Source organism: Trachypithecus francoisi, unplaced genomic scaffold (genome assembly GCF_009764315.1).
Source record: "Trachypithecus francoisi isolate TF-2019V2 unplaced genomic scaffold, Tfra_2.0 Lachesis_group5, whole genome shotgun sequence".
Taxonomy (NCBI): Eukaryota; Metazoa; Chordata; class Mammalia; order Primates; family Cercopithecidae; genus Trachypithecus; species Trachypithecus francoisi.
In genome coordinates this window covers 82671525-82690766 of record NW_022681470.1, presented here as the reverse complement: position 1 = coordinate 82690766, position 19242 = coordinate 82671525, and the positions used below count along the sequence as shown (strand labels likewise).

At 36.2% G+C, this 19242-nt stretch overlaps 1 protein-coding gene across 1 annotated transcript in view; it reads right to left on the bottom strand.

The window, feature by feature from the left end:
* DNAH14 (dynein axonemal heavy chain 14) overlaps positions 1-19242 on the bottom strand; it is a 604313-nt gene that overhangs the window by 185390 nt on the left and 399681 nt on the right. Inside the window, exons 45-50 of the mRNA XM_033199195.1 lie at positions 18996-19154; positions 17857-17989; positions 8268-8332; positions 7157-7344; positions 5740-5868; positions 992-1123 (exon numbers count right to left, since the gene is read on the bottom strand). Of these exons, the coding sequence (XP_033055086.1) occupies positions 992-1123; positions 5740-5868; positions 7157-7344; positions 8268-8332; positions 17857-17989; positions 18996-19154 (806 nt within the window). The remainder of the gene's footprint in view (positions 1-991; positions 1124-5739; positions 5869-7156; positions 7345-8267; positions 8333-17856; positions 17990-18995; positions 19155-19242) is intronic.

Here is a 19242-nt window from a genome sequence, read left to right as displayed (position 1 = left end):
CTGGTTATTTTGCTCATTAGTTGATGCAGTTTCTTCCTAGCCTCGATGGTCTTTACATTTTGGCATGTTTTTGCAATGCCTGATACCGGTTGTTCCTTTCCATGTTTTGGGCTTCCTTCAGGGTCTCTTGTAAGGCAGGCCTGGTGGTGACAAAATCTCTAAGCATTTGCTTATCTGTAAAGGATTTTATTTCTCCTTCACTGATGAAACTTAGTTTGGCTGGATATGAAATTCTGGGTTGAAAATTCTTTTCTTTAAGAACGTTGAATATTGGCCCCCACTCTCTTCTGGCTTGTAGAGTTTCTGCCGAGAGATCTGCTGTTAGTCTGATGGGCTTCCCTTTGTGGGTAACCCGACCTTTGTCTCTGGCTGCCCTTAATATTTTTTCCTTCATTTCAACTTTGGTCAATCTGGCAATTATGTGTCTTGGAGTTGCTCTTCTGGAGGAGTATCTGCTTTCTTCTTTAATATAAAATTTAAAGATTCATTTTTAAATTCAAGTTTTCAAAAAGCACTTGGTTATTCTGATACAGTTTGTAAATAGTTCACACCTGAAGAAAAATCCTGTTTTAGAAGAAAGTCTATCTGTATGCCAATTCAGACCGAGGTAATAGTTTGTGTAGCATTTTTTTATTCCATAAGAAATTGAAAAGAGCATATCAATTCTGGCAAAAACCTGGGTATGTGTGTTAAAAATGCAGATTTCTGCATGCCATGCCAGATATACTGGATCAGAATCTCTGAGGATAAAGTCGTAAAATCTACATTTTAACGTTCATTGCACATGCACCACATGTGTTTATTTTACACATAATAATTTATGGTTTTGATATGTAGAACCAAATTATAGTAGTCCAGAAAACATAGGGGGAAATAAAATCTATCCCCTTAAAGTAATTTTCTTTCAATATTAGTAGATTTAAGTTCTCGTATTTTTCCTTATTCTGAGAAATTAATTTTTTTTCAGTAGAAAATGAACTAGATGTGTTACCTGGAAAATAGTTCGTAAGATGTCTTGTGAAGGATGAGGTAATACCAGCATGGAAAAGTGTTTGAGAAGACGTGGGCTGATATCGTTCACAACTGGAACACAAGCTGCAACTATAGACAGATCTTGAATATTCTGTGATAAGGATAAAAAGGAAGAGTAACTGAATGCATCTGTAGGAAGTGAAGTATGTACTTACGTCACTGTCCCAAATTAAACAAAACATTTAAAAACATTTAGTCAAAAATATGTAATTACTATTTATTGCAAAAACAAAGATTGCAGTGGTAATAGAAATCTATCTTAGAAATAACACAACCTAAAATATAATTTTGAGATATGTTATTTCTTGAAGGCTTTCTAAATGTCATCAGGAAATGGTCCTTTCTAAAAAAATTATTATACTTTAAGTTCTAGGGTACATGTGCACAAGGTGCAGGTTTGTTACCTATGTATACATGTGCCATGTTGGTGTGCTGCACCCATGGTTACTGTAGCCTTGTAGTATACTTTGAAGTCAGGTAGTGTGATGCCTCCAGCTTTGTTCTTTTGGCTTAGGATTCTCTTGGCAATGTGGGCTCTTTTTTGGCACTGTATAAACTTTAAAGTAGTTTTTTCCAATTCTATGAAGAAAGTCATTGGTAGCTTGATGGGGATGGCATTGAATCTATAAATTACCTTGGGCAGTATGTCAATTTTCATGACGTTGATTCTTTCTATCCATGAGCATGGGATGTTCTTCCATTTGTTTATGTCCTCTTTTATTTTACAGAGCAGTGGTTTGTAATTCTCCTTGAAGAGGTCCTTCATATCCCTTGTAAATTGGATTTCTAGGTATTTTATTCTCTTTGAAGCAATTGTGAATGGGATTTCACTCATGATTTGGCTCTCTGTTTGTTATTGGTGTATAGGAATGCTTGTGATTTTTGCACATTGATTTTGTGTCCTGAGACTTTGCTGAAGTTACTTATCAGTTTAAGGAGATTTTGGGCTGAGACAATGGGGTTTTCCTTTTTTTTTCTCTTGTAAATTATACTTTTTATTATTTTTTAAAATTATACTTTATGTTCTAGGGTACATGTGTACAACTTGCAGGTTTGTTACATATGTATACATGTGCCTGTTGGTGTGCTGCACCCATTAACTCATGATTTGCATTAGGTATATCTCCTAATGCTATCCCTTCCCCCTACTCCCACTTGACAACAGGCCCCAGTGTGTGATGTTCCCCTTCCTGTGTCCAAGTGATCTCATTATTCAATTCCCACCTATGAGTGAGAACATGCGATGTTTGTTTTTCTGTTCTTGTGGTAAGTTTGCTCAGAATGATGGTTTCCAGCTGCATCCATGTCACTACAAAGGACATGAACTCTTCCTTCTTTATGGCTGCATAGTATTCCATGGTGTATATATACCACATTTTCTTAATTCAGTCTTTGATGGACATTTGGGTTGATTCCAAGTCTTTGCTAATGTGAAGAGTGCCACAATAAACATACATGTGCCTGTGTCTTTATAGCAGCATGATTTATAATCCTTTGGGTACATACCCAGTAATGGGATGGCTGGGTCAAATGGTATTTCTAGTTCTAGATCCTTGAGGAATCACCACACTGTCTTCCACAATGGTTGAACGAGTTTACAATCCCATAAACAGTGCAGAAGTGTTCCTATTTCTCCACATCCTCTCCAGCACCTGTTGTTTCCTCACTTTTTAATGATTGCCATTCTAACTGGTGTTAGATGGTATCTCATTGTGGTTTTGATTTGCATTTCTCTGATGGCTAGTGATATGAGCATTTTTTCATGTGTCTATTGGCTGCATAAATGTCTTCTTTTGAGAAGCGTCTGTTCATATCCTTTGCCCACTTTTTGATGGGGTTGTTTGTTTTTTTCTCATAAATTTGTTTAAGTTATTTGTAGGTTCTGGATATTAGCCCTTTGTCAGATGAGTAGACTGCAAAAATGTTCTCCCATTCTGTAGGTTGCCTGTTCACTCTGATGGTAGTTTCTTTTGCTGTGCAGAAGCTCTTTAGTTTAATTAGATCACATTTGTCAATTTTGGCTTTTGTGGCCATGGCTTTTGGTGTTTCAGACATGAAGTACCTGTCCATGCGTATGTCCTGAATGGTATTGCCTAGGTTTTCTTCTAGGGTTTTTATGGCTTTAGGTCTAACATTTAAGTCTCTAATCCATCTTGAATTAGTTTTTGTATAAGGAGTAACGAAGGGATCCAGTTTCAACTTTCTACTTATGGCTACCCAGTTTTTCCAGCAACATTTATTAAATAGGGACTCCTTTCCTCATTTCGTGTTTTTGTCAGGTTTGTCACAGATCGGATGGTTGTAGATGTGTGGTATTATTTCTGAGGGCTCTGTTCTGTTCCATTGGTCTATATCTCTGTTTTGGTACCAGTACCATGCTGTTTTGGTTACTGTAGGCTTGTAGTATAGTTTGAAGTCAGGTAGCATGATGCTTCCAGCTTTGTTCTTTTGACTTAGGATTGTCTTGGCAATGTGGATCCTTTTGTGGTTCCATATGAACTTTAAAGCAGTTTTTTCCAATTCTGTGAAGAAAGTCATTAGTAGCTTAATGGGGATGGCATTGAATCTATAAATTACCTTGGGCAGTGTGGCCATTTTCACAATATTGATTCTTCCTATCCATGAGCATGGAATGTTCTTCCATTTGTTTGTATCCTCTTTTATTTCATTGAGCGGTGGTTTGTAGTTCTCCTTGAAGAGGTCCTTGACATCCCTTGTAAGTTGGATTCCTAGGTATTTTATTCTCTTTGAAGCAATTGTGAATGGGAGTTCAGTCATGACTTGGCTCTCTGTTTGTCCACTATTGGTGTATAGAAATGCTTGTGATTTTTGCACACTGATTTTGTATCCTGAGACTTTGCTGAAGTTGCTTATCAACTTAAGGAGATTTTGGGCTGAGACGATGGGGTTTTCTAAATATACAATCATGTCATCTGCAAACAGGGACAATTTGAGTTGCTCTTTTCCTAATTGAATACTCTTTATTTCTTTCTCTTGCCTGATTGCCCTGGCCAGAATTTCCAACACTATGTTGAATAGGAGTGGTGAGAGAGGGCATCCCTGTCTTGTGCCTGTTTTCAAGGGGAATGCGTCCAGTTTTTGCTCATTTAGTATGATATTGGCTGTGGGTCTGTCATAAATAACTCTTATTATTTTGAGATACATCCTATCAATACCTAATTTATTGATAGTTTTTAGCATGAAGGACTGTTGAATTTTGTCAAAGGCCTTTTCTGCATCTATTGAGATAATCATGTGGTTTATGTCTTTGGTTCTGTTTATATCATGGATTTCGTTTATTGATTTAAAACAAAACAAAACAAAACACAAAAATATCAATATGTTATTTAGTTTAGCAAAGAGGTTTCTGGTGATAAGTGAGAAATCAGAAGAGCCAATTGAGTGTGCCTCTAGAATGGCCAGGCTTTTTTCCTGCTTATACCCAGGCTCAAGGCCACAGCAATCCAATCAAAGGCCTGCTGTGACTATTTTCTGGTCAGTTCAGGGAACTTGTTTTGGCTGGGCATTCCAGACCCTATATCTTGCCTTTTTTTTTTTTCTAGTCTCCTGGATTCTCCCTGGTGGGCTGCACCTGGATTCTTCCCCTCTGCCTTGGCTTGTGGGTTGTTTCAGTCTGACTGACATCTGACCTGATAGCCCTCACATGCCAGTTTGCCTTATTCAGGATCCTGGGCCCAAGTTTGTCTGAAACATGAAACCATTTGTAATGCAACTGCTGTATTTTATAGATGAGGAATCTGAGGCCTAGAAAGTTTAAGTAAAGTTAAAGAGGTCTGAAATATAGGGCTTATGATTTCCAGATAAAGACCCAAACAGAGAGAAAAGTGCATTTGAATTTCTATATTTTTTTAAAAAGTAAGCCACTCTGGCCAGGCACGGTGGCTGACGCCTATAATCCCAGCATTTTGGGAGGCCAAGGCAGGTGGATCACGAGGTCAGGAGATTGAGACCATGCTGGTTAACACAGTGAAACCCCCTCTCTACTAAAAATACAAAAAATTAGCTGGGCGTGGTGGCGGGCGCCTGTAGTCCCAGCTACTCGGGAGGCTGAGGCAGTAGAATGGCATGAACCTGGGAGGTGGAGTTTGCAGTGAGCGGAGATAGCGCCACTGCACTCGAACCTCATGACAGGGGAAGACTTTGTCTCAGAAAAGCAAAGAAAAAAAGCCATTCTGATTTAGGTTAAATGTAACAAAAATAATTGCACAGAAATATCTCCTTGGGAATTTTTTTTTGACTATGATATTTCTGAAAATGCTGTATCTGTGGTCTTAAGACAAAGATGTAGGCTAGTTTTATACAGACATTATGGATGTATCTGGTGGGCCACATTTCTACTGGCTTTTCTCACACTAACTAAAATTTGATGCCTTGAAAAATTTGATTAACTACTGACACAGTTAACAATAATGAGCATTATTTGACCCAGAAACCAAATCTCGAGGACATACATGCAATTTTTACTAAGATTTAAACCTATTAAAAGTCAAAATTTCTATAAACCCATGGACCTACATTGCAAATATATGATTAATATAGTTAGTTTAGGGTCTCAACTTTGCTTAACATGTCCATATGGCCAGAATTTCTAACTTTCTCAAGTAATTCACTCAACATTGTTATAAACATTTAATTTAGTGTAAGAAACAATATTTAATGTGAACAAAATCTTGGTATATACTATACCTTCCATGTATTTTTTTGAGTATCATAAACCCCTCCCAAATCCAACAATTGTCTTATCAATTCCAGGGGTGGTTGTGCTCCATACGTATCCGATACTGGCATATTCATATCATCAATAAATACTATAATCTTAAGAAAGACAAAAAGTTTTAAAATATACATTAGTATACCTTTCTTTAAATTATGAATTTGGAATATTATGGTTGGGGTAAGCACAAATTAGGAATATTATGCTATAGAGTAAGCACAAAATCAGGTGTAATAACATGTCTAATTTTCTATTTAAAAACAGCAGACCAAATTCTATTTGGAAGATATGATTTTTAAAAACAATAAGTTTTCAAAATAGCAGACACTTTATTCACCTTCTATAGATCTATAAAAATTACGTCTGACAATAGTTATAAATATATTTGATGCTGGATAAAGCAACATAGTTATGGCTATTACACAGGAACATGACTATTATTCATTCAAGATTTACTTACTGAGTGCCTACTATTGGCCAGGCACTATTGTAGTATTTAGCTATTTATTCCATATACACCCTGGTTTAGGAGGGATAAGGCTATCATCTGGAACCAGACTTAAAAAAATTCTGCTGCAAGTGCTGTTGTCATGAACAATAAGCAGAAAATTCAGATACATTTCCAAATTTTAAACCTGTGTTAATGTCCACCTTTGAAAATATTGTGCACTGAGGTGTACTGATTGTAATCTCTGTGTGCACTAGTTCCTTTAGACTGTATTTATTTTTGCAAAACAAGCAAGGTAAAAAACCCACAAATAGACATATGATTGGAATTACCTAATTACCTAATTTGTAACTGTAAAATATAATTTTTTATATATAAAATGTATTTTTTAAGTAAGGCACTGAGTTTTTCCCCTTTTGTATCACAAACTGACTGAAATTTCTCTTGCTTGCATTTTCTATTGGTGAGATTAGGTTGCTCAGTTATTCACCTTTTCAAAATCCCTAAAGTTTACCCATGTAGGCAAAGACCAAGTTTATCTGTATCTTCATTTAAAATCAAGGAAATCTGAAGCAAATCCTTAAGCTCCTGAAATTGAATTGAAACTCTTAGAGTCCCAACCCATGGTCACAGGAAGAAAGTGTGGTAGAATATATAGTAACAAAGCAGTTGGCATCTAACACATTTTCCAGTGTACTTATCTTTAGCAAGATTTCAGTAGCTTCTTTTGGCCTTAATAATTCTAAATCAGTGTAATTCAACATACTGGAAATCAAATAATATTGATTTGAAAATCAAAGTTTCTGTTATACATTGCATCTTCTAGGATGTTCAAAAGTGTGTGTTATACAAATATTTTCCTTCTGATTAGTATTAATTAAAATAAACTATCACTTGAATAGCCTAAGCAGATTATTGAACAGGTGTGAGACGTATTTTACCCTGTTGTTTTTTGGTGCTCCAAGAGTATCTTTAGTTCTTCTTATTAACTTCTTAAGAATCATCTCCTTGGTTTTGGCAGCTGTCATATTGGTGCTAAAATTTATTGTAGAGACTACAACTCCTTTATGACTGTGATTTTTAAGTAACTTTTTATCAGTTCTAACTTCTGGCTTTTTAGTGGGATTATCTGTGATGCCAAATATGGAAAGAAAACAAATTCAGGACACTTTAAGAATATTTTTGCTTTATTTTAATGTGTCATGAAATTTGAAAATTACATGATTTTACTATTTTGTTGTCATCTTCAAGAAATTACTCCAATAGAACTTTGGAATATTTCTTTGCTGTTTTATGGTAAATAGCATCTCTTTGCAACCAAATGCAACAGTACAAAAGCTCAAAGGGTCCTCCATACATTTATGCATGATAGACACATATAACTTTTTAAGATCTAAAAGCAGCATGCAGTTGTCTGCACTAATGGCATTAAAATTAAGGTATATTCCCTGAGTGAGGATCATCCAGAGGGTAGGCTATAGCTATAGCAACTTAAAAGTGAAAACAAAACCAAAACCTCTTCTGGCAAGATTTGGTGGTCTGGCATCCTTCCCCTTTCTACAGTTATCTCTAGGCCATCCCATCTTTTCCACTTGAGAAGTGGAGTTGCTGTTCCCAAAACTACTGAGTCAGAATTTTCAAGGATGAGGCTCCTGAAACTCCACATGCATCTATTGCATGGCCTGATTTGAGAAGTCCTACAGAATCATACCTTTTCTATTGCAGTGTATGTAAAACCATCAAAGAGTAGAATAGACAGATATTGCCTATAGTTACTTCTAGACTTAGTCTACTGTTCCACTGATATATCCACCAGGTATCAGGTAATATATCTATTATATCAGCAGGTGTAATACTCCTCTACCAGAACCATTCTAACTTTTGAGTAGGACAGAACAGTTTGAGAGGGTGTGGGATATTTTTTGAGACTTTTTACTTTAAATTACCAATTGAAACTATTATTCCAAGATTCATGAATGTAAGAAATAATATACACATGGTTGTGAAGTTTTGAAACATAGCATAGCTTTGAAACTGTACTACAATACATACCTGAACTTCCAGTTGCTGTCTTATGAGTTTCAGGAATCAAGATGCTGATATTCCGTTTCAGGCTACTGGAATGAAATATTTTAAGGATTCAAAATTAGTTTGTTTACCGTAATAAGTGTATTAAACAACAGCAAAAAGTAACAGCATATTGTGAATTTTATTTCTCTCCTAAGACATTTTTTTTTCTGTTCCCACTTCTACAGATGAAATTAGTGTCACCATTAGAACTTATACCAAACAGGACAAAAAATAAGCTAACTTTATACAACAAACTGGGCAAATTCCTAGGATGCCAGATGGTTGGATATGTTCTCTGAATAGTAAGCCATTACCTCACGTGTCCCTTTATAAATGTGTTTTGACTTATGGATCACTCAGCAAAGACCCATTCATCTTATTTTGGTCTTGTTTCTATGTGTTTGTTTTTCTTATGTTTGATAGAAAATAGTTGTCTTTCCCTATTGTTAAAACTCACTTCAGCTTAAATATTGAGTATACAGTAAAACTTACTTTTTTCCAGTCTCCATTATTTATGATACTTAAATAATGATTGTTATGGTATTAAATATTTCAAAATTATTTCTCAGATGTTTAAGGCCTTATTTAAGTGTAGTAGGATTCTATTCCAAAATCATTAGTGTAAGACATAGATGATGGTGGCTTGGACTAAAAGAGGCATTGGAAAAAAATAGAGGAAGTCAAGATGTATGTGATGATAGAACAGACATTACTAGTAGAATATTAGATGTAGTGCAGGGCAAAAATGGGAACCTAGGGATAATCAGATGGGCTATAAGAGATAGGTTGGTGAGAGGAAAGGGGGAAATTAAAAGATGATTCCCAGGTCTCAGGCTTGAATAACTGGGTCCCATTTATTGAGATAAGAAGCACTAGAGGAAGGATAGGTTTGGAAGAGAAATCAATAGTTATGTTTTGGTTATGTTAACCAAATATACATGTTTATATATACATGTATCTTGCATAGTAGGATATATGCATCTAATGATTAGAGGAAAAGTCTGATATGTGCATCTCCACAATTCCATCTTCTTACATAATTCAAACAATACTAGGCTTCTCTAATATTTTAACAGACTTAGGAACTCAAAAATTTTTTAGTTTTATTTGCATAAGGTAGATTTATTTTTGTTCTTTTTTTTCTTCAGGAAGAAACAAATAGAATGACAGAGACATAGTTATTTGTCAAGAGCATTTTAACATTTGATGATCATACTACACAAAGCAATCTACAGATTTAATGCAATTCTTACAAAAAGATCAATGTCATTTTTCACAGGATTAAAAAAATACTAAAATTTATATGGAATCAAGACACACTGAATAGCAAAAGCAATCCTAAGCAAAAAGAACAAACTTAGAGGCATCACATTACCCAACTTCAGATTATACTACAAGGCTATAGTAATCAAAACAGGATGTACTGGTATAAAAGTAGACACACAGATGGATGGAACAAAACAGAGAACCGAGAAATAAAGCCAAATACTTACAACCAACTGATCTTTGACAAATCAGACAAAAACATACACTGGGGAAATACACTCTATTCAAAAATGGTGCTGGGAAAATTGAATAGCCACATATAGAAGAATGAAACTGGATTCCTGTCTCTTACTGTGTGCAAAAATTATCTCAAGATGGATTAAAGACTTGAATGTAAGACCTGAAACCATAAGAATTCTAGAAAAAAACCTAGCAAAAACTCTTCTGGATATTGGTCTAGGCAAAGAATTTATGACTAAGACACCAAAGGCAAATGCAACAAAAACTAAAATAAATAAATGGAATCTAATTAAACTAAGAAGCTTCTGCACCACAAAAGAAATAATAAACAGAGTACACAGACAACCTGTGAAAACAGAATGGGAGAAAACATTTGCAAACTATGCATCTGACAAAGGACTAATATCCATAATCTACAAGGAACTCAAATAAATTAGCAAGAAAAAACCAAAACCAAAACATTAAAAGGTGGGCAAATGACATCAACAGCCACTTCCCAAAAGAAGAATAGAGTGTTTTTACATTTGATAAGGACATATATTTCTAAGGCAACAAAAACCAATATTATACAAAGCTTTATTTGTATGTTTTAGGTGCATTTTTCAAGACGGAAAAGAGTTTATAGCTGCCCTTTATATCAAGAAAAGACTTAAAATTTGGTTATTTTAAAAATAAATGTAAGAATTTCTCATTTAGACAAGATTGGGCACTTTCAGGGTGGTATGGCCATGGGCAGAATTTCTCATTTAAAGAAATGAATCTAGTTGTTAATACTTTTGAAAAGTAAATATTTTCTTCTAAATAGAAAATAGGAATGGCTGATCATAGTAAAGAGATTGAATCAGTAATAAAGTGTCCCATTAAAGAAAAGCCCAGAATTGGAAGGTTTATGCTGAATTCTACCAATCATTTAAAAGGGAACTAATACCACTCCTTCTCAAACTCTTCCAAAACATTGAAATGGAGGGAATACTGCCAAACTCATTTCACAAGGCCAGCATTATCCTAATACCAAAGCCAGAAAAGGACATTACAAGAAAAGAAAATTACAGACCAAAATCCATGATGAACATAGATGCAAAAATCCTCAAAAGACTAATGAAACCAAATTCAATAGTACATTAGAAGGATTATTTATGTTGGGAGCAAGATGGCTGAATAGGAACAGCTCCAGCTTCCAGCTCCCAGAGCAAGCGACACACAAGACGGGTGATTTCTGCATTTTCAACTGAGGTACTGGGTTCATCTCACTGGGGAGTGCCAGACAATCGGTGCTGGTCAGCTGGTGCAGCCAGACCAGCGAGAGCTGAAGTAGGGCGAGGCATTGCTTCACCTGGGAAGTACAAGGGGGAAGGGAATCCCTTTTCCTAGCCAAGGGAAACTGAGATACACAACACCTGGAAAATCGGGGAACTCCTACCCTACTACTGCACTTTACCAAGGGTCTTAGCAAACGGCACACACGAGATTATATCCCACACTTAGCCTGGAGGGTCCCACACCCACAGAGCCTCCCTCATTGCTAGTACAGCAGTCTGAGATCTAACTGCAAGGCGGCAGTGAGGCTGGGGGAGGGGCACCCGCCATTGCTGAGGCTTAAGTAGGTAAACAAAACCTCCCAGATGCTCAAACTGGGTGGAGCCCACCACAGCTCAAGGAGGCCTGCCTGACTCAATAGACTCCACCTCTGGGTGGAGTCTGACAGCTGTCTGACAGCTTTGAAGAGAGCAGTGGATCTCCCAGCACAGAGGTTAAAATCTGAGAACGGACAGATTGCCTGCTCAAGTGGGTCCCTGACCCCCGAGTAGCCTAACTGGGAGACATCCCCCACTAGGTGCAGACTGACACCTCACACCTCACACGGTGGGGTACACCCCTGAGAGGAAGCTTCCAGAGCAAGTATCAGACAGCAGCACTCGTTGTTCAGCAATATTCTATCTTCTGCAGCCCCTGCTGCTGATACCCAGGCAAACAGGGTCTGGAGTGGACCTCAAGCAATCTCTAACAGACCTACAGCTGAGGGTCCTGACTGTTAGAAGGAAAACTAACAAACAGAAAGGACACCCACACCAAAACCCCATCAGTACGTCACCAGCATCAAAGACTAAAGGCAGATAAAACCACAAAGATGGGGAAAAAGCAGTGCAGAAATGCTGGAAACGCAAAAAGTCAGAGCGCATCTCCCCCTCCAAAGGAATGCAGCTCATTGCCAGCAACGGATCAAAGCTGGAGAGAGAATGACTTTGACGAGTTGAGAGGAAAAGGCTTCAGTCAATCAAACTTCTCACAGCTAAAGGAGGAACTACGTAACCAGCGCAAACAAACTAAAAATCCTGAAAAAAGAATGGAAGAATGGATAACTAGAATAATCAATGCAGAGAAGGCCATAAATGACTTGACAGAGATAAAAATCATGACACGAGAAATACGTGACAAATGCACAAGCTTCAGTAAACAACTCTATCAACATGAAGAAAGAGTATCAATGATTGAAGATCAAATGAATGAAATGAAGTGAGAAGAGAAGTCTAGAGAAAAAAAGGAAAAAGAAATGAACAAAGCCTCTAAGAAATATGAGATTATGTGAAAAGGCCAGATATAAGCCTGATTGGTGTGCCTGAAAGTGAGGGGGAAAATGGAACCAAGTTGGAAAACACTCTGCAGGATATCATCCAGGAGAACTTCCCCAACCTAGTAAGGCAGGCCAACATCCAAATTCAGGAAATACACAGAACGCCACAAAGATACTCCTCAAGAAGAGCAACTCCAAGACACATAATTGTCAGATTCACCAAAGTTGAAATGAAGGAAAAAATGTTAAGGGTAGCCAGAGAGAAAGGTCCGGTTACCCACAATGGGAAGCCCATCAGACTAACAGCAGATCCCTCGGCAGAAACTCTCCAAGCCAGAAGAGAGTGGGGGCCAATATTCAACATTCTTAAAGAAAAGAATTGTCAGTCCAGAATTTCATATCCAGCCAAACTAAGTTTCATCAGTGAAGGAGAAATAAAATCCTTTACAGATAAGCATATGCTTAGAGATTTTGTCACCACCAGGCCTGCCCTCCAAGAGATCCTGAAGGAAGCACTAAATATGGAAAGGAAGAACAGGTACTAGCCATTGCAAAAACATGTCAAATGTAAAGTCCATTGTTGCTAGCAAGAAACTGTACCAACTAGTGAGCAAAATAACCAGCTAATATCATAATGACAGGATCAAGTTCACACATAACAATATGAACCTTAAATGTAAATGGACTAAATGGTCCAATTAAAAGACACAGACTGGCAAATTGGATAAAGAGTTAAGACCCATCAGTTTGCAGTATTCAAGCGACTCATCTCAGATGCAGAGACACACATAGGCTCAAAATAAAGGGATGGAGGAAGATCTGCCAAGCAAACGGAAAACAAAAAAAAGCAGGGGTTGCAATCCTAGTCTCTGATAAAACAGACTTTAAACCATCAAAGATCAAAAGAGACAAAGAAGGCCATGACATAATGGTAAAGGGATCAATTCATCAGCAAGAGCTAACTATCCTAAATATGTATGCACCCAATACAGGAGCACCCAGATTCATAAAGCAAGTCCTTAGAGACTTACAAAGAGACTTAGACTCCCATACAATAATAATGGGAGCCTTTAACACCCCACTGTCAACATTAGACAGATCAACGAGACAGAAAGTTAGCAAGGATATTGAGGAATTGAACTCAACTCTGCACCAAGTGAACCTAATAGACATCTATAGAACTCTCCACCCCAAATCAACAGAATATACATTCTTCTCAGCACCACACCACACGTATTCCAAAATTGACGACATAGTTGGAAGTAAAGCACTCCTCAGCAAATGTACAAGAACAGAAATTATAACAAACTGTCTCTCAGAGCACGGTGCAATCAAACCATAACTCAGGACTAAGAAACTCAATCAAAACTGCTCAACTACATGGAAACTGAACAACCTGTTCCTGAATGACTACTGGGTACATAACGAAATGAAGGCAGGAATAAAGATGTTTTAGAAAACCAATGAGAACAAAGATACAACATACCAGAATCTCTGGGACACATTTAAAGAAGTGTGTAGAGGGAAATTTATAGCACTAAATGCCCACAAGAGAAAGCTGGAAAGATCTAAAATTGACAACCTAACATCACAATTAAAAGAACTAGAGAAGCAAGAGCAAACATGTTCAAAAGCTAGCAGAAGGCAAGAAGTAACTAAGATCAGAGCAAAACTGAAGGAGATAAGAGACACAAAAAACCCTCCAAAAAATCAATGAATCCAGGAGTTGGTTTTTTAAAAAGATCAACAAAATTGATAGACCACTAGCAAGACTAACAAAGAAGAAAAGAGAGAAGAATCAAATAGACACAATAAAATATGATAAAGGGGATATCATCACCAACCCCACAGAAATACAAACTACCATCAGAGAATACTATAAACACCTCTACATAAATAAAGTAGAAAACCTAGAAGAAATGGATAATTTCCTGGACACATACACCCTCCAAGACTAAACCAGGAAAAAGTTGAATCCCTGAATAGACCAATAGCAGGCTCTGAAATTGAGGCAACAATTAATAGCCTACCAACCAAAAAAAGTCCAGGACCAGATGGATTCACAGCTGAATTCTACCAGAGGTACAAGGAGGAGCTGCTACCATTCCTTCTGAAACTATGCCAATCAATAGAAAAAGAGGGAATCCTCCCTAACTCATTTTATGAGACCAACATCATCCTGATACCAAAGCCTGGCAGAGACACAACAAAAAAAGGGAATTTAAGACCAATATCCCTGATGAACATCGATGCAAAAATCCTCAATAAAATACAGGTAAACTGAATCCAGCAGCACATCAAAAAGCTTATCCACCATGATCAAGTGGGCTTCATCCCTGAGATGCAAGGCTGGTTCAATATATGCAAATCAATAAACGTAATCCAGCATATAAACAGAACCAAAGACAAGAACCACATGATTATCTCAATAGATGCAGAAAAGGCCTTTAACAAAATTCAACAGCCCTTCATGCTAAAAACTATCAAAAAATTCGGTATTGATGGAACATATCTCAAAATAATAAGAGCTATTTATGACAAACCCACAGCTAATATCATACTATATGGGCAAAAATTGGAAGCATTCCCTTTGAAAACAGGCACAAGACAGGGATGCCCTCTCTCATCACTCCTATTCAACATAGTGTTGGAAGTTCTGGCTAGGGCAATCAGGCAAGAGAAAGAAATCAAGGGTATTCAGTTAGGAAAAAAAGAAGTCAAATTGTCCCTGTTTGCAGATGACATGATTGTATATTTAGAAAACCCCATCGTCTCAGCCCAAAATCTCCTTAAGCTGATAAGCAACTTCAGCAAAGTCTCAGGATACAAAATTAATGTGCAAAAATCACAAGCCTTCTTATACACCAGTAACAGACAGAGAGACAATCATGAATGAACTTCCATTCACAATTGCTTCAAAGAGAATCAAATACCTAGGAATCCAACTTACAAGGGATGTAAAGGACCTCTTCAAGGAGAACTACAAACCACTGCTCAGTGAAATCAAAGAGGACACAAATGGAAGAACATACCATGCTCATGGGTAGGAAGAATCAATATCGTGAAAATGGCCATACTGCCCAAGGTAATTTATAGATTCAATGCCATCCCCATCAAGCTACCAATGACTTTCTTCACAGAATTGGAAAAAACTGCTTTAAAGTTCATATGGAACCAAAAAAGAGCCCGCATTGCCAAGACAATTCTAAGTCAAAAGAACAAAGCTGGAGGCATCACGCTACCTGACTTCAAACTATACTACAAGCCTACAGCAACCAAAACAGCATGGTATTGTTACCAAAGCAGAGATATAGACAATGGAACAGAATAGAGCCCTCAGAAATAATACCACACATCTACAGCCATCTGATCTTTGACAAACCTGACAAAAACAAGAAATGGGGAAAGGATTCCCTATTTAATAAATGGTGCTGGGAAAATTGGCTAGCCATAAGTAGAAAGCTGAAACTGGATGCCTTCCTTACTCCTTATACGAAGATTAATTCAAGATGGATTAGAGACTTAAATGTTAGACCTAAGACCATAAAAACCCTAGAAGAAGACCTAGGTAAGGTCTTTTTACCTTAGGCAAGGAAAGAAATAAAAGGCATCAGAATAGGAAAAGAAGAAGTGAAATTTTCTGTTTGCTGATGACATGATCTTATTAATAGAGACCCTAAAGATGCCAACAAAAGACTGTTAGAACTGATCAATGAATGCAATAAAGTTGTAAGTTACAAACTCAATATACAAAAATTAGTCACATTTCTATAAGCCAACAATGAACTACCTGAAAAAGAAAGAAAACAATTCCATTTACAATACTGCTAAAAAAGACCATTAAAAGAGTACTGAAGAGTAAATATAACCAAAAGGTGAAAATTCTGTATATTGAAAACTATAAAACATTGAGGAAATAAATTTAACAAAACACAAATAAGTGGAAAGATATCCTATGTTCATGGATTGAAAGAATTAATATTGTTAAAATATCCATTCTACCCAAAGTGAGCTACAGATTCAATGCAATCTCTACCAAAATTGCAACATATTTTTCATTTTTCCAACGGAACCACAAAAGATCCTGACTAGCTAAAGGAATCTTGAGGGAAAAAAATAAAAAATAAAAAAAGCTTGTGGCATCACACTACCTGATTTCAAAATATACTACAAAGCTATAGTAATCAAAACAACATGGCATTGGCATAATAACCAACACATTGACCGGTGAAACAGGATAGAGGGCCCAGAAATAAACCCATACATTTACAATCAATTGCTTTGGCTATTCTGCAGTCCTGTGTTCATTGTAGGATTATTCACAACAGACAAGATATGGGCTCACCCTGTGTTCAGTGACTGGATTTTTTTTTTTTTTAGGTGGAGTCTTTCTCTGTTGCCCAGGCAATGGTGCAATCTTGTCTCACTGCAACCTCCACCTCCTGGGTTCAAGTGATTCTCCTGCCTCAGCCTCCCTAGTAGCTGGGATTACAGGTGCCCGCCACCACGCCGAGTTAATCTTTTGTATTTTTAGTGGAGATGTTGCCAGGCTGGTCTCAAACTCGTGACCTCAGGTGATCCACCTGCCTCTGCCTCCTAAAGTGCTGGGATTACAGGCGTGAAACACTGTGCCTAGCCTGAATGGATTTTTAAAATGTGGTGTGTATGTGTGTGTGTGTATATATATGTGTGTGTATATATATATGTATATATATAGAATGGAATACTATTCAGTCTTTTCAAAGAAGGAAATCCTGTCATTTAAATGGAGTTTTAAAAATATGGTGCATATATATACATATTCCATTATATATACAATGAAATACTATTCAGTGTCTAAAAAGAAGGAAATTCTGTCATTTGTAACAACATGGATGAACCTGAAGGACATTATGCTAGTGAAATAAGCCAAGCACAGAAAGACAAATCCTATATAATCTCACTTATATGTGGATTCTAAACAAGTCTAACTCATAGAAGCAGAAAGTAGACTAGTGGTTGCTAAGGGCTACAGGTGAGGTGGGAAGGAATGGGGAGATGTTGGTCAAAGGGTACAAAATTTCAGTTAGACAGGCGGAATAAGAATTTGACATTTATTGCACAGCATGGTGGCCATAGTTAATAATGTGTTGGATATTTCAAAATTCCTAAAAAAAATAGATTTTAATTGTTCTCACTAAAAAATCGTAAGTATGTGAGGTAATGGTATGCTAATTACATGATATAATCATTCCTCAATATGGATATACATCAAAACATCACATTGTACCCCATAAATACATACAATTATCATTTTTCAATAAAAATAAAAGTTTAAACTGAAAAAATAAAAGATAAATCAGGAAAAAAAGAATTTTCTTCTTATCTCCTCTTTTGAATGATTCCACATTGTTACATAACAGATTTGCTTTTTTAAAAAAATAGGCACATTTATATATTAAAGCACACTTTTTAAAATCAGACAAATCAAATTTAGAAGTTAATATACACAACCTTGATTTTTTAATTTCATTATACAATAGGGTATCTCCTAAAATTGAACCATGTTTTATGTCAAATGCTCCTGGACCCTCTAACTTTTCAAGCATTTGATTAATGGCAGCAGTTTTCCCAGCACCAGTTTCTCCTAAGGGAAAAAATACACAAGGTTAGATGTATATGCAAGAAAATGATACATGTTAACACATTAAAATGAGCCAATAACATTCTCCCTCAATTGAAAATTACATAAAACGTGTGTTTTTGTTCTTGCCTTTTAAAAAAATGTGGTTGAGTCATTAAATGAGGAAGCTAATATAAAACCTTCTCAAATTGTTTGAATTATTTACATTTCTTACAAAAGAATAGACTGAGTTAATTATTATTTTTATCTAATGTTCACGATAATCCTTTTGTACAGAACTACAACATGAAACATAATTCCTTAAAAATTTCTGCCAACACAATTTGAGGAAGAAATTTGATGACAAACTTTTTGTTGAATCAGAGTAGGCACTCTGTAATGATTTTACAATTCATTAAGTATTAAAGTAAAGATAAGTGTTTTCTTAGACAAAATTAGAGGCAAGGTATGTGTTATCTGAGAGTTACATTGCCTGAATTCTTTGAATACGGAACTGGGAAAATGATACTATTGCCTCTGGTGCTATGCAATACAAGTTAGAGAATTAGAGAATTGGAAAAGGTAATTGATGGGTTGGCATACGCATTAAAATAGAGTAGGAGCTGTATTGAATTACTCTTTTGATAATGGTAAAAGATAGAAAAATCTTAATATTGGATTGGAAAATCCCATTGAGTGTGTACATGTAAGTATACCAATCAATGTTACCAATAAGAAGCTCAGTCCACAGGCTACAGAGGCCAAACATATATTATTAATACAATAGCTCTACTTCTGGAATTTCTCCTGCAGGTAATGAAAAGATAAAAAAGATTTATAATGTCCTATTTTGGCAAATATGTGGAAAAATGGGTGTTCATAAACTGCTGGTAAGAACATAAATTAATATAGTAACCAGAACTTTTCAGGATATATATTTTTCCCACTTACAAAATAAGATAGTTAGACCAAATATCTGTAAACCTTTTTCTAACTCTGAAATTCTCCTTCTATTAAATATTTGTAATACCTGTGAGAAGTACAGGGCAGGAATTCTTTAAAAGAAGGCTCATGAGAAAAGAAAGGCATGTTGTGTCTCTGGTAGCAGTATAATTAATGCATTCTCCACATTCTGTTATCTTCAAGAAGTTTTCACCAGATCTTTGAAGATTAGTTAGTAATGAAGCTCCTAAGTTAAAATTTAAAAAAAAGTTTCAAATGACCTAGAAAGCACTATTCACCTAATCTTTTTTAAAAAATCGTTAGAATTATTTTAT